Source organism: Cydia fagiglandana, chromosome 20 (assembly GCF_963556715.1).
Source record: "Cydia fagiglandana chromosome 20, ilCydFagi1.1, whole genome shotgun sequence".
Taxonomy (NCBI): domain Eukaryota; kingdom Metazoa; phylum Arthropoda; class Insecta; order Lepidoptera; family Tortricidae; genus Cydia; species Cydia fagiglandana.
Window position 1 is genome coordinate 3,229,404 of NC_085951.1, and position 19,693 is coordinate 3,249,096.

The 19,693-nt window shown below is 39.2% G+C and overlaps 1 protein-coding gene across 1 annotated transcript; it reads left to right on the plus strand.

The window, feature by feature from the left end:
* Nucleotides 1–75: 75 nt before the first annotated feature.
* LOC134674311 (WSCD family member AGAP003962) lies at nt 76–7,756 on the plus strand. Its single transcript, XM_063532338.1, has 5 exons — nt 76–562; nt 1,975–2,150; nt 4,391–4,478; nt 4,761–4,930; nt 7,271–7,756. The coding sequence occupies exons 1-5, from the start codon at nt 301–303 to the stop codon at nt 7,469–7,471; spliced, it is 897 nt and encodes a 298-aa protein (XP_063388408.1). The 5' UTR covers nt 76–300; the 3' UTR covers nt 7,472–7,756.
* The last annotated feature ends 11,937 nt before the right edge of the window (nt 7,757–19,693 follow it).

Sequence of the window (19,693 nt, forward strand, 5' to 3'; positions counted from 1 at the left end):
ATGAGTTATATGCACCATGTGCAATAATTTTGTGCAACCACAGTGGTAACACCGGTCCGGCCGGGGTTGTGTTGTGCTGTCAAAAATGACAAGTTATGAATCTGCGCGAAAACAAATCGATGTCGAAAAGTCGCAGAATCCGACCTCGTCGGTTAGTTTCGCGGAAAATGTACGAAAATCTAACTTAAACGGGACGAAGCCATGGCCTTGAAACTACAACAAGGTCCTATGTATGGCAAATAATCATGTGACGTCATGTTTATTATAACTATTAACAAAACTTAGTATAAACGGGCAGTCATGTCTCGGCGCTCGCTGTTTCTACTCGCAGCTACGTTAGTGGTGCTTCACTTTACTATAATAGTGTTTATGCTGAGCCCACTGCACGGTTCGCGGCGAACGTTCTACACGAGCGGCTACCATCGCTACTCGATGCGCGGGGGACCCAGCGTGGCATGGTGCAAGGATCTCCACTTTAAACCCCCTGGGCCTGTAGTAGCCCTGATATCTCACCCCGGTAGCGGTAATACATGGCTGCGCTACTTATTACAGCAGGTTACAGGTAAACTTTATTTAAAAGTCCAAATAATTATTCATTTAATTTATAATCGAGATATTCCTTATCAAAACATTGCAACTTTGCATATTTATTTCCGGTATAAACTGATACATTTAAAATCATGAATGGATTGAACATTATATATAATTTAAAACTATATAATAGACAAGATTATTTAATTTTGTTTTAATTTATGTTTTCCATATTCCAGGATCTTTAATTACCTACGGGTAAAAATAGTGCCTTTGAATAATTCAGAAACAATATTCTATGGATTTTCTTTGTAAAATATATAATATTTACATGAAAACACACAATATGAGTAAGCTCAATTATACTATGCCAAATGGCTTAAAAATATAAGTAGTAGTAGTGAAAGTAGACTGTTAAACTATTATTATACAGGGCGTCCCACGGCAATGCCACATGGAGGGAAAGTACCTTAAATATCATAGATAGCATATTTTGCTGAAAGAAGACTTCATTTTATTTTTAAAACTTAGTAAAGTTGCATTCATACTTTTTTAATTTTTTTTGAAAAAAAATGTATGGAAAAAAATTATCGCGTCATTGGAGGAAAAGTACCTTAATTATTGTAAATGAACATCTTACTGAAAGAAGGCATTATTTCGATTTAAAAAAACAAGTTGAATTGCATTTTAAATAATTTCATGGTTAAACCGGGAATCGAACCCGCTACACGAGAAAAAAAAATACCTTGTACCAAAAAAATAATTCTCACATTGAAGCCTTTCGATCGGTATGACAAAGCTACAAGGTATTTTTTTTTCTCGTGTAGCGGGTTCGATTCCCGGTTTAACCATGAAATTATTTAAAATGCAATTCAACTTGTTTTTTTAAATCGAAATAATGTCTTCTTTCAGTAAGATGTTCATTTACAATAATTAAGGTACTTTTCCTCCAATGACGCGATAATTTCTTTCCATACATTTTTTTTCAAAAAAAATTAAAAAAGTATGAATGCAATTTAACTAAGTTTTAAAAATAAAATGAAGTCTTCTTTCAGCAAAATATGCTATCTATGATATTTAAGGTACTTTCCCTCCATGTGGCATCGCCGTGGGACGCCCTGTATACTGGTCGCCATCAACAGATACGTCTGAGAGGACATCATCATATACATTTTAGAAAAAAATCATGTTATTTGGACACAGAGAAAATTGACTACCCTAGTATTAAATTATGTACTTTTTCTATTTCTCATTATGTTAATTTCTAATAGAAAAGGGGTAAGAAAAAATGTTGATAAGTTTATTTCCTCTGACTCGTGAACTAACAACTTTTTTGAAAACATCAATTCCTTACTCAGGGCCTGTAGGCGTGTATCTATCATATATACATGTTTTTTACTAATAAATATTCATACTGCAATTTTAATTACATTTTATCTGCAGGTATAATGACCGGGTCCATATACATGGACTACGGGCTGCGGACACACGGGTTTCCGGCAGAGAATGTCACAGACGGCACCGTCCTGGTTGTGAAGACTCATGAAGCACCTCCAGTGGACCCTGACAAATTCCAAGCCGCTGTGCTGTTGATTAGGCACCCTAAAGATGCTATTCTGGTAAGGATTCATCGTGTTCATGTATTAATAATTTAGAAATGGTTGCCTTTTTGCTTAAAATTTAAGTAACTGATAAGAAAACCAAGAAAAGGATTTCAAATTTAAACCAGCAGGCCTATTATGGATGGCTGTATCCACGTGACAAAATATCCGTCACTTATTAACAGAGCACGATTAACGACGAAAGTGACAAGTACCGTTTTATCATGCTGTCACGTAGACAAGAACAACCATCATATATGTACAGTTTCCTTATTTTTATACAAACAACATTATGGTAGTAATATTCATTTTTTTTTTCTGTCAACATTTTTATTAATAACCTTTAGAATAAAACAGATTTAACATACAAATTATAAACTAAAATAAACCTAAGAATGAGTAAAACTAACTTAACAAATAAAATATTGCCCCCCACTCTGATTGTCTCCCGGACCAAATGTGCCATAAATACTGGCGGCATTACCCTGCTGAATGGCCAGTGATGTTTGTTGGACAAGGAAAGAACCAGAGCGAGGGTCGCAGCCCCTATCCCTTAAACGACGCCCTATATCCTTAATAAAGGCTTTGGCCTCGGCACACCAAGGTCCCGCCGTCTCGACGGCAACCGGGACAAAGTCGTACACTTGTTCAAGATTCGCGTACTTGCTGTGCTTCAACCTAGCAGCAGTTTCAGCCGCTGCACCTGCCTTGTTCACCGTGCGCGTGAGATGAGTGGGTGCAAAAGTACTCACACACGTGGCATCCCAAAGCAAGCTGCGGCCCTTCGCCCAAGGAACAAGTGTAAGACCATCCGGTCTTTTGCCGTCCAAACGACTTAGGCCCTGGGGCTCCATGATACATGGGACGTTCTCCAACACCAAAGCTCGCCTTATTAATTCGGCGCAGTGCCTAGGTATCCTGCCCACACACCGCAAGCAGCTTAGCCCGTGGTGACCATCCGCCTCCACCATTGCCCCGCACTTACACTGATGTGGTTTGCACACCTTATATTCATATTATACTTAAATTATAAATGCGTATTTCTGCAAATCTGTCGATTTTGATAAAATTTGGTACCTATGTAGAATGGAAAGAAGTATAGAACCGAAGTACTTATCAGTTTCGGCACAATAATCATGAATCTAGAGCAAAACGGAAGCTTTCTAAAAATCTTATAACCACCTCCTAAGGAGAGGGAGGGGAATGTATGGGCAGAGCCACGAGCCACAGGTATAGCTAGTACTTATGATGCTAGACGTCGACTACGAAAATAATAGTCGTTTTGGTACTAAAAGTGATGTATGGAGTGAACACTCTGTGTTTTTTTCTCTATGCTTTGATTTAAAACTAATACTTATCAATGTTTAAGTATTTTGTAACAAAACACCCAAATATTTTATTTTATTGTTTAATGTTTTGTTTTAATGTTTGATAATCTGTTCGTTCGTCTGTTGTATTAATCGGTACATTCATCTTATTACAATTTATTTGTTTTCCAGCTATGATACAGTCAGCAGCAGAAGTTGCTAAGAGAACCACATGTTCAAAATTATCTTGACGCAACTTAACAATAACTTTTATTTGACGACCGGTCTGGCCTAGTGGGTAGTAACCCTGCCTGCTAAGCCGATGGTCCTGGGTTCGAATCCCAGTAAGGGCATTTATTTGTGTGATGAACACTAATATTTGTTCCTGAGTCATGGGTGTTTTCTATGTATATAAGTATGTATTTATCTATATAAGTATATATATCGTCGCCTAGCACCCATAGTACAAGCTTTGCTTAGTTTGGGGCTAGGTTGATCTGTGTAAGATGTCCCCAATATTTATTTATTTATTTATAACTTTATTGTTAAGAGAATATGAGCGTGTCAAGGTAATTTTAGCAACTATTGCTGCTGACTGTACATCCGAATTGTTATAACTGTTCTAAATAGATAAACTATATTACTACTACTCCTATTACTAATATTGTTTTATTTTATTTATTAGTTAATTTATTTATTTAAACTTTGTTGTCTTAGGTCCCAAAAAAAAGTCAGTTTTGTAACGCATTTTTCACATACATGTTGTTTGGGCCGTCACAAGACTGACACCCAAAATTTGTATGAAAAACTGGGGACTCTTTTTTTCTTTGTTTCACTCAATAGTGAGTCTAGATACCTAACCCAAAAGTTGATGGTTTTTCGAAAAAAGTGAATGTTACCATTTTTCTGAAAACCCCCATATATACTTTAGAATATCTACTCTGTTCATAGGCCGAGTACAACAGACTGCACAAAGGACATATCGGAACGGCGCCGAAATCAGCATTCAAAAGAAAATCTCACGAACATAGAACAACAGGTAATTTTGTATGTTTTTGCATCCCGGTTCTTTCTGGGTAATATACTAATTTACACCGATCCCTGCAATATGATATACACACCTATCACATAAAAATACATACGAGTATAATCCCTCCCAATAGTCCCAATCTGCCCATCGAACTAATCGGCTAATCGGCTAGAGCAGTGCTAGGAAGAATAACCCATAGGAGTCACGTCCCTCAGACACGAGGTCACGACCACGAAGAAGAAAGAGTAGAACTTTGTTTGCCACATAATAAAAACAGCCTTACTTCCTCAGACTGGGTGAAGTTCGTGTCCTACCAGCTCACAGCGTGGGAGTCGCTACACGACTTGTGGCTGACTCGCTTCCCGGGCCGGATACTGGTAGTGTTATACGAGACCCTGGTCCGTGACACCGGGCCTTCATTACAACGAATACTGGACTTCCTAAACCATACTGTGACAAAGGTGAGATGTTGTTAGTTATATAGAGGCTACGTCTGGGTGAAGTTCGTGTCTTACCAGCTCACAGCGTGGGAGTCGCTACACGAGCTGTGGCTGACTCGCTTCCCGGGACGGATACTGGTAGTGTTATACGAGACCCTGGTCCGTGACACCGGGCCTTCATTACAACGAATACTGGACTTCCTAAACCATACTGTGACAAAGGTGAGATGTTGTTAGTTATAATTATAGAGGCTAAGGTCTGGGTGAAGTTCGTGTCTTACCAGCTCACAGCGTGGGAGTCGCTACACGAGCTGTGGCTGACTCGCTTCCCGGGACGGATACTGGTAGTGTTATACGAGACCCTGGTCCGTGACACCGGGCCTTCATTACAACGAATACTGGACTTCCTCAACCATACTGTGACAAAGGTGAGATGTTGTTAGTTATATAGAGGCTACGTCTGGGTGAAGTTCGTGTCTTACCAGCTCACAGCGTGGGAGTCGCTACACGAGCTGTGGCTGACTCGCTTCCCGGGACGGATACTGGTAGTGTTATACGAGACCCTGGTCCGTGACACCGGGCCTTCATTACAACGAATACTGGACTTCCTAAACCATACTGTGACAAAGGTGAGATGTTGTTAGTTATATAGAGGCTACGTCTGGGTGAAGTTCGTGTCTTACCAGCTCACAGCGTGGGAGTCGCTACACGAGCTGTGGCTGACTCGCTTCCCGGGACGGATACTGGTAGTGTTATACGAGACCCTGGTCCGTGACACCGGGCCTTCATTACAACGAATACTGGACTTCCTAAACCATACTGTGACAAAGGTGAGATGTTGTTAGTTATATAGAGGCTAAGGTCTGGGTGAAGTTCGTGTCTTACCAGCTCACAGCGTGGGAGTCGCTACACGAGCTGTGGCTGACTCGCTTCCCGGGACGGATACTGGTAGTGTTATACGAGACCCTGGTCCGTGACACCGGGCCTTCATTACAACGAATACTGGACTTCCTCAACCATACTGTGACAAAGGTGAGATGTTGTTAGTTATATAGAGGCTACGTCTGGGTGAAGTTCGTGTCTTACCAGCTCACAGCGTGGGAGTCGCTACACGAGCTGTGGCTGACTCGCTTCCCGGGCCGGATACTGGTAGTGTTATACGAGACCCTGGTCCGTGACACCGGGCCTTCATTACAACGAATACTGGACTTCCTAAACCATACTGTGACAAAGGTGAGATGTTGTTAGTTATATAGAGGCTAAGGTCTGGGTGAAGTTCGTGTCTTACCAGCTCACAGCGTGGGAGTCGCTACACGAGCTGTGGCTGACTCGCTTCCCGGGACGGATACTGGTAGTGTTATACGAGACCCTGGTCCGTGACACCGGGCCTTCATTACAACGAATACTGGACTTCCTAAACCATACTGTGACAAAGGTGAGATGTTGTTAGTTATATAGAGGCTACGTCTGGGTGAAGTTCGTGTCTTACCAGCTCACAGCGTGGGAGTCGCTACACGAGCTGTGGCTGACTCGCTTCCCGGGCCGGATACTGGTAGTGTTATACGAGACCCTGGTCCGTGACACCGGGCCTTCATTACAACGAATACTGGACTTCCTAAACCATACTGTGACAAAGGTGAGATGTTGTTAGTTATATAGAGGCTACGTCTGGGTGAAGTTCGTGTCTTACCAGCTCACAGCGTGGGAGTCGCTACACGAGCTGTGGCTGACTCGCTTCCCGGGCCGGATACTGGTAGTGTTATACGAGACCCTGGTCCGTGACACCGGGCCTTCATTACAACGAATACTGGACTTCCTCAACCATACTGTGACTAAGGTAAAGATATGAGTATAATATTTTAAACTTTCGCGTTTTGAATACATATTAACTCACATTATAGACGGGTCTAACGCGAATTATATTCAATTACCTTTATTTACCGACGTTTCGACACAGGTTTCACTGGTCGTGGTCGCGGCTGACTGATTGTCCCAGCAAAATGTCAAAACAGAGATTTGTGCACAAATAATATAATTCGCGTTAGACCCGTCTATAATGTGAGTTAATAAGGTAAAGATGTTGACTTGGGGGGTGACTAGCTCTATAAGACAAATATTAATAGTGTTAAACCCCTTTAATAGTTATTTACGATACAAGTGCGGAAAAGAGGAGGAGGCCCAGTATTCGCACGTGTATCGTACAACGTTTTACAATACATATGGCCCTTTAAACTTTTGACATGTTTAAAGGGCCATATGTATTCTAAAACGTCGAAAAGTGCTATTTTCGACCATATGTACTGTAAAAGAGTTTTGTGTTTTTGTGTCACGGGGTTACTAAAATATAACTCTGTTTATTAGGATGACATGAGTTGCGCGTTAGCCAACCGCGAGGGCATCTACCGGCGGCGGAGGAAACTACAAGACTTCGACCCGTTCACGGCAGACATGTACCAGGCGCTTGACCGGGCGCATGCGCGGGTGCGCGACTTAGTCGCAAACTATAGTCGTAAGCATAACCTCACACAAACGAGACTTGAAAACGTCGCTCCGTTGAAGTAGGAGTATTCGACCTGTACCAGGCGCTTGACCGGGCGCATGGACTGGTGCACAACGTAAGGGGCACTGATTACCAGTCCGCCGGACGATATCGGCCTGTCAGTTAAACGTAACATTTTACAACTCCGAACCACTGACAGGCTGATATCATCCGGCGAACTGGTAGTCTGTGGGCCCCTTTAGTCGCAAACTATAGTCGTAAGCATAATCTCACGCAAACGAGACTTGAAAGCGTGGCTCTGTTGAAGTAAGAGTGTTCGACCTGTACCAGGCGCTTGACCGGGCGAAAGACTAAGGGCCAGTTGCACCAACCACACTTGACAGACTGATCAACTTGACTGACTGGTCACGGAGCAGAGATCTATGAAACTTCCCATGCAATACGATTTAGCGACCGCTTTAACGGTGACAGACCGCTTGGTGCAACCAACCCTAAGGGTCGGTTGCACCAAACTGTTCGTATCGTTAAAGAGTTCGCTAAATTTTTATGTATGGAAAGTTTCATAGTAAAGCGCCGGGGCGCGCCGGCTGACGTTGATCAGTCTGTCAAATGTGGTTGGTGCAACTGGCCCTAAGTCATCAGCACAAACTACCTTTGAAAATGTAGCTCTGTTGAAGTAATACAAGACTTTTCGATTTATTCATGTCGCTCGACCGGGCGCGGAATCGGCAAAAGCCGGAAAAAACCGGACAAGTGCGTGTCGGAGTCGCCCACCGAGGGTTCCGTACTTTTTAGTATTTGTTATAGCGGCAACAGAAACACTTACATCATATGCGAAAATTTCAACTGTCTAGCTATCACGGTTCATAAGGTGCCTGGTGACAGACAGACGGATAGTGGAGTTTTATAGTCCGTTTTTTTTAGCATTAGAAAGAACTCCGCAGAAGGAGGCGTGTAGTTTTTATCAGGCTCGTTAATTGTTAATAATTATTGAATTATCTAATGTAGCATGGTCAATACATATAATTTACTTCAAATTGTTACCGCTAAAAGTGCCAGATTTAGAACCACAAGCGAACTTCTGCGAAGTTCTTTCTAATGCTTAAAAAAACGGACTATAGTAATAGGGTCCCGTTTTTACCCTTTGGGTGCGGAACCCTAAAAAGCTTACGGGCGTCCGTGTTAACGAAAAATATTATGAGCAACGATAACTGGCGCGGACGCGTGCGACGGATTTTACCTAGAATGGTATCCGCGTAGTGATGTGCCGATGAGAAAAACGGAAAATTTCAAACTTTCTCGAGAACATTCTCTTATTAGCGTAAATAAGTTATGAACAATCTTATTTTTTTTAATGGAATGACATATTTACTTTTGTTAAGTTTATACCTTTTGCCTCAAATAACTTTTTTGGGCAATTTTGTGTTGTTTTACTCCTGTTTTTTTATCAATTAGTATTATTTTTTTTATTGCCATGAATGGTGCCAAGTATTTGCTTTTAAGCTTCCATGGTTAGTCTTATCTCCTACACTAAGCGATTTAAACAAAATAATTCATCGCTTTTGCGACGCAAGGGTAAAACTCTCAGAGAACATTTCCGAGAACGTTTCCGATAGATTTCTCTGTTCTCGGGAAATTTTCGAGAACGGTACATCACACCACCCGCGCCATCTAGCGGACGCCCTTATGACCAATGTATATGATAAGTGTGAAGAGACGCTTACTTGACATGATTGTGAGTTTGTGGAATCAACAAGCTTCTATTGTAGGTAAATAAAATAAAAATCACTGGACTCACAGGGAGTTCGTTCTAAGTCAAATGTGTCGTCCTATGGAATAGGGATCTTAGCACGATTAGGGCTTATATCACGAAATACCTTATTTTTAATATCGTTATTAATGGCATAAGCGCTAAGTCTTAATTGTTCCCTTTCCCACAAAAAAGTCGTTAGGATAATATTATATTTAATTAGGTAAATGTGATAAGCAAAAGTGAACATTATTTATATACGGGTTAAAACTACTTACAAGAACAAGGTCGCATAATAACTCTGATTTTGTTACTTAAGTATTTAAGATTTTACTAGTCATTCTAGTCAGAGTATTTGCTGTCCTATAGGGAGGGTGCATGAACTATAGGGGGCAGCACAGGAGCCGTCAAATTTTTGGCGCGAGGCGTAAAAGTATAGTTTATGCTTCCGATGTAGCCCACAAGATGGCAGAACTTACTATTCACAAAAAACCGTACGTCAACGGTAGATGGCAGCACTTGCTTTAGTTCATGCACGGGATATAAAGGAAGTTTTCAAAATATCCGAGAACTTTTTGGACCTGCCTCTTCTTATCTTTATCACACGCGCTAAGTTATATTGCTGTCCCGCTCGCACAGTGTCATTGATTGCCAGCATCCTGAGGAGCCAGTAACATAACCGCGTGCGATACACATAGGAACAGGCAGGTCAATGTTTAGTAAGCAGCAGATGTTACTAAGCGGGCGAGGTGTTCAAAATGATCTTGACGCGACTTTATTGTCGAGAGAATAAGAGCGTGTCTAGGTAATTTTGAATATCTCGCCCGCTTAGCAACTTCTGCTGCTGACTACGAAATTTTACGTGCTTACTTTATGTGGGATATGAAAACACGGTAGGCTAGTGTTTTTCATTGGCTTCCGCGTGCATTAATAGCGCCAAAGTTACAAGTATACTTCCATGACATGCTTTGTAGATTTTAATCTACAGGGGGCCGATTTTTGAAATTCGACCACTCGATTTCGTGTATTTCGTTAAATGATATCTCCACTACTAGGCGTTTAAATTCTACTAATAGAATTGAAATCGAGTGGTCAATACCAATAGATTCCAAATTTCGATCGTTCGTATTTCAAAAATTAGCATTTCGCCGTTTTCCACCGATTTTCGAGTGACGAAATCGAGTGATCGAAATTCAAAAATCGGTCCCCAGGTTCATGACTTCCACAATCATTGTAGAAAAGGTAATAATAAGTTATTAAATGTTATATGTCGTGTTATGTACTTATCCCACCACTCTTTATTATAGTTTTTATGATCTTTACTTTTATTCAATGTTTTTTCTTTTGAATCTTTATTGTTATGTTTCTTATGTACTTAAAAATAAATGTAATCGCATCGTACAAATGTTTTTCCAAAGATATTTAGTTATTTATTTTAGTCGTTAGGGTGATCATTGTAAATAATTTATTACTTTGATTTTTTACTATGTAAGTGAATTATATATTATATGTCAACGAATCCTATTGAAAGTTCAAATATTGGCCTAAATAGTAATGCTGAAGCTTAGAGCAATTGAAATACTTCTGTCATTTGATTAAAAAGTAACATAATACGAATATAGAAAGAGCATAAAAAGAAACGAATTCCGCATAGCTTTTGCGCACAAATCTTACTTTGTATACTTGCATCAACAGAGATTATATTCGCCATTATACTTTATTGACAATAATTTATTTTTAAATGCCAAACTTACAAAGCAATTAGCTTTTAAGTTTAATTTTAGGAATAAGTGTATTAACAAATGTGTATTGGGGTAATTTTGAAAACGAGGTAATTTAGAAAACGGCAAATATCTATAAAACCGAAGCATTTCGTTCTTTAGCAACACTTGTGCTACTGCAACGCTTACCACGTCAACTTGCGTACTGTTACGTTTTTTTTAGCATTAGAAATAAGGTAAACAATCTTGATGTGTCTTTTAATTGAAAAACCCATTTTAAAAATAAGTTACGGCAAATATGTAACAATTAAGAATCTAATACGATCATTTATATTCTTCTGCTTTCATAACTAATAGTTATTAATTTTTATAAATTTTCAATTATAAGACATGTCAAGATCGCTTACCTTCTTTCAAGTTCTTTCTAATGCTAAAAAAAACGAACTAAAAACCAGAAGCATTTTCTACTAAGATAATCTAAGAGATTAGACAAATTATCCGCCTTCGAAATTACCCCAATGCACCCTACTAGAGTCCGTCTAAGCTAACTCTGCACCGGCTTGAACAGAACAAATTGTGGGAGTGTCATAAATGTTAATATTTTCATACTCTATTGACTTTGTCGTTGCAAATGCCGTGCAGTGTTAGCTTGGTCCTACTATACTTAGGTATAATATAATTGTTTAAACAATGCAGTATTTTAGTTAATCAATGTGAAATCAGTGTATTAAGAGTTCATGAATGAGGTTAAATACTGGAAATCATCAATAAAACTAAACTAAACTATAACACAACTAAACTATAACTATGTATGAAACTTTGGAGTAAAGGTTACTGTGGACGACGCACCTTTATTTATACGTTTACTTTTTATAATTTTATTGTAATCTTGAATTCCTTTGTTCGTATTTTTTATAATTTTATTGTAATTTTGAATTCCTTTGTTCTTATAATGTTATGTTCCTTTTGACACCATATTTTTGTTCAGTCTTCTCTCAGGTTTCATGAAATACAGTACTATCCTGAACCAGTGCGCCTTATCATTAACAGTTACACTGACAAAAGTTGTGTGAAGACTGTAGACTGTGTAGTCTATGGTTTATCTATCTCACTATGGATTGTTCCATAGACAATATTTTATTTCCGTATTTATTTGTCTGTGCGGAAAGAGAAGAGTCGTCTAATGTATGGGTTCCCTTACATACACAGACAGGACATCCTCCAGAGCATAGTCGCGCTACCCCTTCTGCCACGCATACGATAATTTTACTCCATGTTCCAGTCGAAAGTGTCTTTGTGTCTCGTCCGTGTCTTTGAACGGACCAATCACGGCACGGGACTTCGCTCACCTCGTCCCGCGCACCCCCGCATTTTGGCATCATCGGTTGCATGAAATAATTGCTCTAAACTCGGTCTAGAGGATTCCTAGTCTATGATTTAACCTCATTATTTGAATAAGTATATGTATTAGTCAGTAATTACAGACTGCTTGTAGAAACTCCAGTGGCCCGTTTTATAAAGCTACAAGTTACAATTTACAAGCGGAAGTCTCGTTCTAAAACATAGGGTTAGAAAGAGACTTCCGCTTGTAAATTGTAACTTGTAGCTTTATAAAATGGGCCACAGGATTTACGTCCAAAGAACGAAGTTGTATTAAAAACCCCTGTTACGAATAAGACAGTTGTATTGTACCGTTACTTAGTTTTTAAGGTAAGGGTGGTATTGCATCTGTCCAATGTATACTGCATCTAATAATAAATGTTGGCCATTAACCATTATAAATTGAACCTTAAACCGTAACGGACGATTACAGTTTACGATTCAATTTATAATATGGTTAATGGCCAACATTTTCAATTGCATTAACGTTTCGCTGACATTGGACAAAAAAATTGTATGTATTGGAAATATTGGAATATCACCCTAAGATCTGCAAATGTTTGTTCCTCTACAATAAATCCCTTTTTATGTAACTTTGTTTTTTTTTTACCTGACTACGGGAATAGTTACATGTCATCGTAATAAATAGCTGACATTTCCTAAACCTTATTCCATACACATAAGGTTCAATTTAGTTGACCCAGTCCATACGGCTTTGAAAGTAAGTACGTAGCGTGAAAAGAACCTACTGAAGGGTGGTATCCACCTATCCAATTTCTTTGTCCAATTTGTATTGCGTCTCATATTTTGCTTTAAAGAAAGTGAGAGGCACTGACATAGGACAAAGAAAATAGACAGGTGGAATACCACCCTAAGCCAACATTACGAGTATTATTTTTATAACCAAGATTTTCTGGGCGTTAAGCCAGGCATAGTACGATTTATTTACCACATACGTGCCAATAGAATTTCAACTTTATCATTCCGATTTAAGGTTCAAATTATATGTGTAACCTTAACCTGCAACCCTTTGGTTGACTTGTTAAGTAGTCAAGGGAGATGTATCCTGAAGCCTCGCGATAGTCAGCTGCCGCTCCGCCGGTGGATTCACGTAAACAATGTTTTCCTTCTTGATTAACTTGATTGGATCTATGGTAAGTTTGCTTTACATAGCCTCCTAAGGTCCAGCGATACTAATGAAAAACCCAAAATTTTCCACTGAAATTTGAACCTGTAGTGCAGGGAATAGAGTTGGAATTTGATTGTTTGAAATTTTAAGGAAACAAAAGAAATGCGACTGTTCCAATTGAATATGGTTTAAATTTCATCGCACTGTAGTACTATAGGTAGGACCTTGGGCGTTAGGATATATGGCGGATGTGGAAAAGAAAAAACTGTATAAAACTAAATAATGCTTTATTTCACATTGTGTCAATATTCATTGGTCACAAACAAGTTTTGCACTTCGACATTGGAACTTATACTCCGATCGTTACAATAACTATAAAATATATGCAGTTAACAACAATCCCCAGTTCTGGGGTCCCGAGAGTCTCTTGGTATATCTGTTTATAACAGACGTAATCGGTATATTGCAGAACTAGAACGGTAAGGTAAACATTTATTGTACCTTCATTGCACAGTACAAGAAAGTACAAATGGCGGACTTAATACCTTAAGGCATTCTCTACCAGTTTAAACGTTGTGGCATTGTATGTACATACAGCAACATTTCAATTGAGGACTGACTTTTCAAAAGCGCTTATTTTTCATAGAGAAATAAGCCCCTTTCTAAAGACTCCTCAATTGACATAACAGTATTCCTTGATAAGTTTTATTTTTACGAAATTATGTAATATAATTCTCAGAAATTCTCATTCAATCATACTTTTGTTCGTATTCGCACAAGTCTACAAGTTATTGTGTTGCTGGCGGTATTACAAGTACAACTGTAATGATTAAAACGTTACAAAGAAAACTTTCGTACAGTTTAACATTTTCAAACACAACTGGGCCATATTATTGACATATCGGTTACATAAAAGAGGGCCACTTGCCTGTTTCTTCACAACCCGCTGTATTTCATTTGTATTTTTCCCCAGAATACCTACCCGTATCGGGCGATCAATTCAACATACTCATAATACGGGTTTAAATACTATTTCATTAATGAATTATAATGTTAAGTAGGATTTTATTACATTTCATTTGTTATGGACCAAGAGACTCAACGGTGAAGGAGTGTAACACTCAAAAGCAATATAATTTGCATTATGATTATTATATATACATGGATATTTCACCTCCAGTGTACGAAAAGGTCTCCACACTTGGCACAAAATATTAAGGTGGTGGCACTAGTGCTCGACATGCTAATGCCCAATAAATGACACCCTGCCTTCACCTCTATTGACAATGACAAAGTTTCAAGATGACATGCACTGGGACCGCGTCGAGCACCAATACCACCACATTACAAGGTTAAAATACAAATGCTTAGTCAATTTATCGTCAGATTGTCTTTATCTTTCTTTGTGACATAAGTAAGAAAGAGAGAGACGTTACATTTAATTTTAATTAAATTTATTAACATATAGTAACAAACTATTGGTGCAAGTTTTGTATTGAAAATCTTAAAAAATTCATTGCCACCCAGCTAAACAAGACGACCGCGCCAGGCCACAACAATTTCGTCATATAAAGCAGTAGTACCACGATCCCGACTATCGGGTCCTACGGACTGGGAACGAAATCATAAAATACCCGATAGTCGGGTTTTCGGCACTGAATGTGTTAAGACAGCTTGAATATTTATCTGTATTGCATTATCTTAGTACTCAGATCTCGTGATATTTTTTTTAATGCGAAGACCCGTTCGCAACTGCCACAAGACTCAACGATCGCGCACCGCAAGGGTTAAAATAATCACCAGTAGAATTTAACCTCTAACAACATGTATAAACTCTTAATCATTATACAAAATTATCATAAATATCACAAATAAAATACAAAGCTAATGATCGATGGAGAGCTAGCAACAGATAGACTGTCGTATGTAACGCCTGACGCGCGGCGTTATTTTGGACTTTATTACAATTACTTTAAGGTTCAATATCTGAGGGCCAAAGTACGAAGTTTTGTCTCTTTCGCACTAACGTACGAGTTTACAAGTGCGTCAGAGAGGCAAATCTTCGTTTATGGTCCGCGATATTCAGACGCCGCGTGTTTTGAGGCATAAACGACGTATGTCTAGACGCACCGAGCAAACTAACAGTTGTCTCGTTTTTACATAAGGATTTCTTAATTCTATCTCTGTCAGTTGGCGCGGCGTGAAAAACCTTACTATACAAATAATATTTATAGAACAAATTGAAACGCTATAATACAAAATAAAAGAACAAAAACTATTTATACAAAACAATGCATCGCTGCTAGATGGGTGGTTAGTCTGCCTTAATCGTACCGATTATCTAACGGAGTCTTTTACAATAAATATGATAGAAAAAAAACGAAAATATCGTACAAAATCAGCCTTCGCGTTCATTCCTTCACTATACCATTTCCTAACTATCCTACTTGCACCCCCACGCGTGGCAGACTAGATCTTTAAGCTACGGTCTAGACTTAAAAAAAAACATATTCTATAGCATCACATTACATTATAGAAGATCCTTTTTTTTATTAGACCATGGCTTGACGCGATTATCACACTAATGCGATCCGCGCGCCGCTCCGGTGTGTGAGCGAGACAGCTGTTCATGTATATAGCGCTGTCCCGCTCGCACACCTGGGCTTGGACCCGCATCCAATGTGAAAACCTTCCAGAATCGCGGAACGCTGTTATCCTCTAGCCGCCCATACGTCAAATCTAGCCAAGCAAAATGAAATTTTAAGTTTGTCAACACAAAGTTCAAATTAGAATGGAACAGGAGACCTTTTTATAAGTCTCTGGGCGGCTAGAGGATTGCAACGCAATGTTGATATTAGCTCGCTCTCGTTTGAATGGACATGACGTGTCATGGCGAAATGTAAAGACAATACGCATAGCACAAGGATTTTCATACGTTGACCCGTAGGTTTCTATCTCTATTGCTCGCATAATTATATTTAGATCAGGGCGTGGCTCACTCCGCGATTTCGTCGCTTTGCAACAGGTAGCTACAAGTACATCCGTTCCACACCAATTTTGGTGGCTAGCCATAAGCCGCGCGTGGCGCTGTCGCCACCTAGCGGCCATATCTGTCCTGATCGTAACAGACGCGTTTTGTTAGAGAGTGAGTCTTCTGTACCTAGTACTATTATTTATTCTGTGCCAAGGTCCTACCTATAGTACTTCTTCAGTTCGATGAAATCTATATCATACTCAATTGGAACAGAGTCGCTTTTTCTTTCTTTCGATCAATGTTCGAACAACGCAAAATCAACTCTATGTCCTGCATTATAGGTTACTAATTTCAGTGGCAATTTTTGGCTTTTTCGTTTGTATGGCTGGGCCAGGAGGATATTGCAATCACGCTCGCACACTGACATTGACAGCCGGCATGGGCGGGACAGCATTATACGTTATTATGTGCGTGTAATAGGGATAGCAACAGGCGGGTCATTGTACGAAAATCCTTTTGGTATGCGTGTTTTCTTCAGTTAAGTTATAGTGTTTAAACAAATTAAAATATCAGAGTTTGAACCATCAAAGCGGACTGACTAGTAAAAAGGAGAACCGTTTAGACGACCGGAATATATTATGCGTTTGTGTTATTCTCGGGGAAAAGGTACCACTTTGTCCATGTCAATAAGGCGCTATTAAGATAAGTATGACATTTGCAACGGTTGCGTGATAACTTTGTTGCAAGTGTCCATAGGCTACAGGTGGGTTTTACGATTTTTGCCATCAGTATGGTAGAGTCCAAGAAAAGTATGCAGCGATTTAGATGACCCACGCAGTGCAACTATTACTTATACGTCACAATTTCATAGAAGTTTGACGTTTAAAATAACACTTGGCACTGCGTGGGCTATCAAAATCACTGCAGGTTTTTCTTGGTCTAACTCTATAAAACAAAGATGTAAAAAGTACTTATTGATGGACAAAGCGGTACTTTTTCTTAAGAACGTCACATTTATATGTGACGTCCCACGGGTAAGGTACCTTATGGCGGTTGGCGCTTATGCTATTATTAACGATGTTCCAATAATATTTTGGTGCTATCCGACGTAAGTGCCAGCCGCCATAAGGTACCCTTTCTCGTGGAACGTCACATTTATAGTTAAATCTCATTGGTGTAGGGCTGCGGTAAGAGGAACAGTCTAAACAGCCACCACCGAACCACTATCATAGCACTGCTAATGTTATCACGCAGACAAGGAAACAGTGGCGGGCCATCAGTAAAACTCGATGCCCACTGGCTTGACTTTTCAACCAATTGACAGTACCGTCTTTACCATAAGCATAGAGAAAGGGATCCTATCTCGTCGCATAATAATTGATTGTCATAATTTAATGTTACGCATAAAACTCTTTTCGCATATTTTTTCTCCAGCTGAAACAGAAAGTATTTTCGAAGATATTTTCCATATAGTTTAGGTTAGGTTTGTGTTATAATTTCTCAGAAATGTTAATATTTCCAGCACAGTAACAATTATGCGAAATGAGTTTTATGCGTAACATTACATTAGGATAATCAATTATTATGCGACCCAATATGGACCCATAGAGAAATATAGTAAGACAAGAGTGCTCACTGAGTGTTATGTTGTTGAGCATTAAAGTGACATTCCATTTCCAACTGCAGCTGCAATACTGTTCATTTTCTATGGAAATTGACAATGACAGCGACGCGTTTCCATAGTAAAATGAACAGTATTGCAGCTGCAGTTGGAAATGGAATGTCACTCTTAGGCTTTCCGGTCGGTGCTACATCTATTATCAAGTAGCAGTACTGATAATTCCGCTACTCGATGCTAGATGTCGACTATGAAAATAATAGTCGTTTAGGTACCAAAACTCTGATGTATGGAGTGAGCAATTTATGTATTTTTTTCTGTATGCCATAAGGGACAGACAATAACAGTATATTTGATTACCCATAATAAATAGAAGATGATAGTAAAAAATGTTACTTTAATTCGCTTTTTTTACTTTCCAAAAGTGCCCCAAATTCTTATGTTCTTAAGGGCCACAGCATAGTTTAAGACGGCCCTGCCAATTGAGTATCTACTTTTACGGCTCACAATATGAAACTCTTTGATGCGCCGCCACTGTAAGATAGTATACATTTTCACAAACTTGTAGGACTATAAGATCATTTCAGAAGTTTTGACATCGTTTATTAAAAGTAAAGCCAGATAGGATGTAGTGTTGAACGGAGCGGACGCTCGAGCGGAGCGTGTAGCGTATATTATAAAGAAATGCAAATTATATATTATACGAGCGGCCTCGGTGCACGCTGCTTAGATCTTTGACCAAAGAGTTACTGATTGTAATATAGAGGTAAAGAACAAACGTGCCTAGAGTCAGACCAAGTCTGCAGCGATTTTGATAGCCCACGCGGTGCAAGTGTTATTTCATACGTCATAATTTCATAAAAGTTTGACGTTTAAAATAACACTTGCACTGAGTGGGCTATCAAAATCGCTGCAGACTTTTCTTAGTCTAACTCTAATTTGACAGCCGAACCAGATGGCGTTGGTATTGCGCCATGTTTTGTGGTCACTGAATAATCAAACGTCAACATTTGACAGCTAGTTACCGCATATATGGAGTCGTGTAGCGTTATCTACATAACCTGGCAAATTCTAAGCACAAATTTGTCTTAGACTTTCCTCATCTTGCCCAAACAATGGATCCGCTTTGACGCTGCCCGCTCCGCCGAACGTTACGCTGGACGCTCGCCAGTGAGGCCCGTTACGCTTATTGTCTTCCCATACAATGTAACGCTGTACGCTGTGTATAGCGTCAACCGAATATCAAGGCTTTACATGTTCTTGTTTTCAAATTCAAGGCATAAAAACTTAGTAACTGTTAAATAACGACGAGGTTTCTATTACATTACATGTTTTAATAATAGCTTGTGATCAAATTCAGTTTCTATAATTTCATTGATATTAATTTCATCTTTATATCTCAGTTATTTCGAGCAGTATAAGTTCCAATGTATTGTCAGTGACATTGTTACTTTATATACAATTGGTTTCACAATCGACATATCACAAGCTGCCATTAAAACAGGTAGAATTGAACCCTTGATTAAAAACAAGATCGCTCCCGGAGGCACGTTTTGATAATATGATACTAAATTTACTTCAAGTTCAACCAACATTTTAGAATCCTCAACCTCTGGAACGCCACAGACAGCAATTGACGTCAACGCAAAATTGTGACAACGACGTCAAAGACGGCATTTGACGTCGATCGTTTTTTGATGAAAATCTACTGA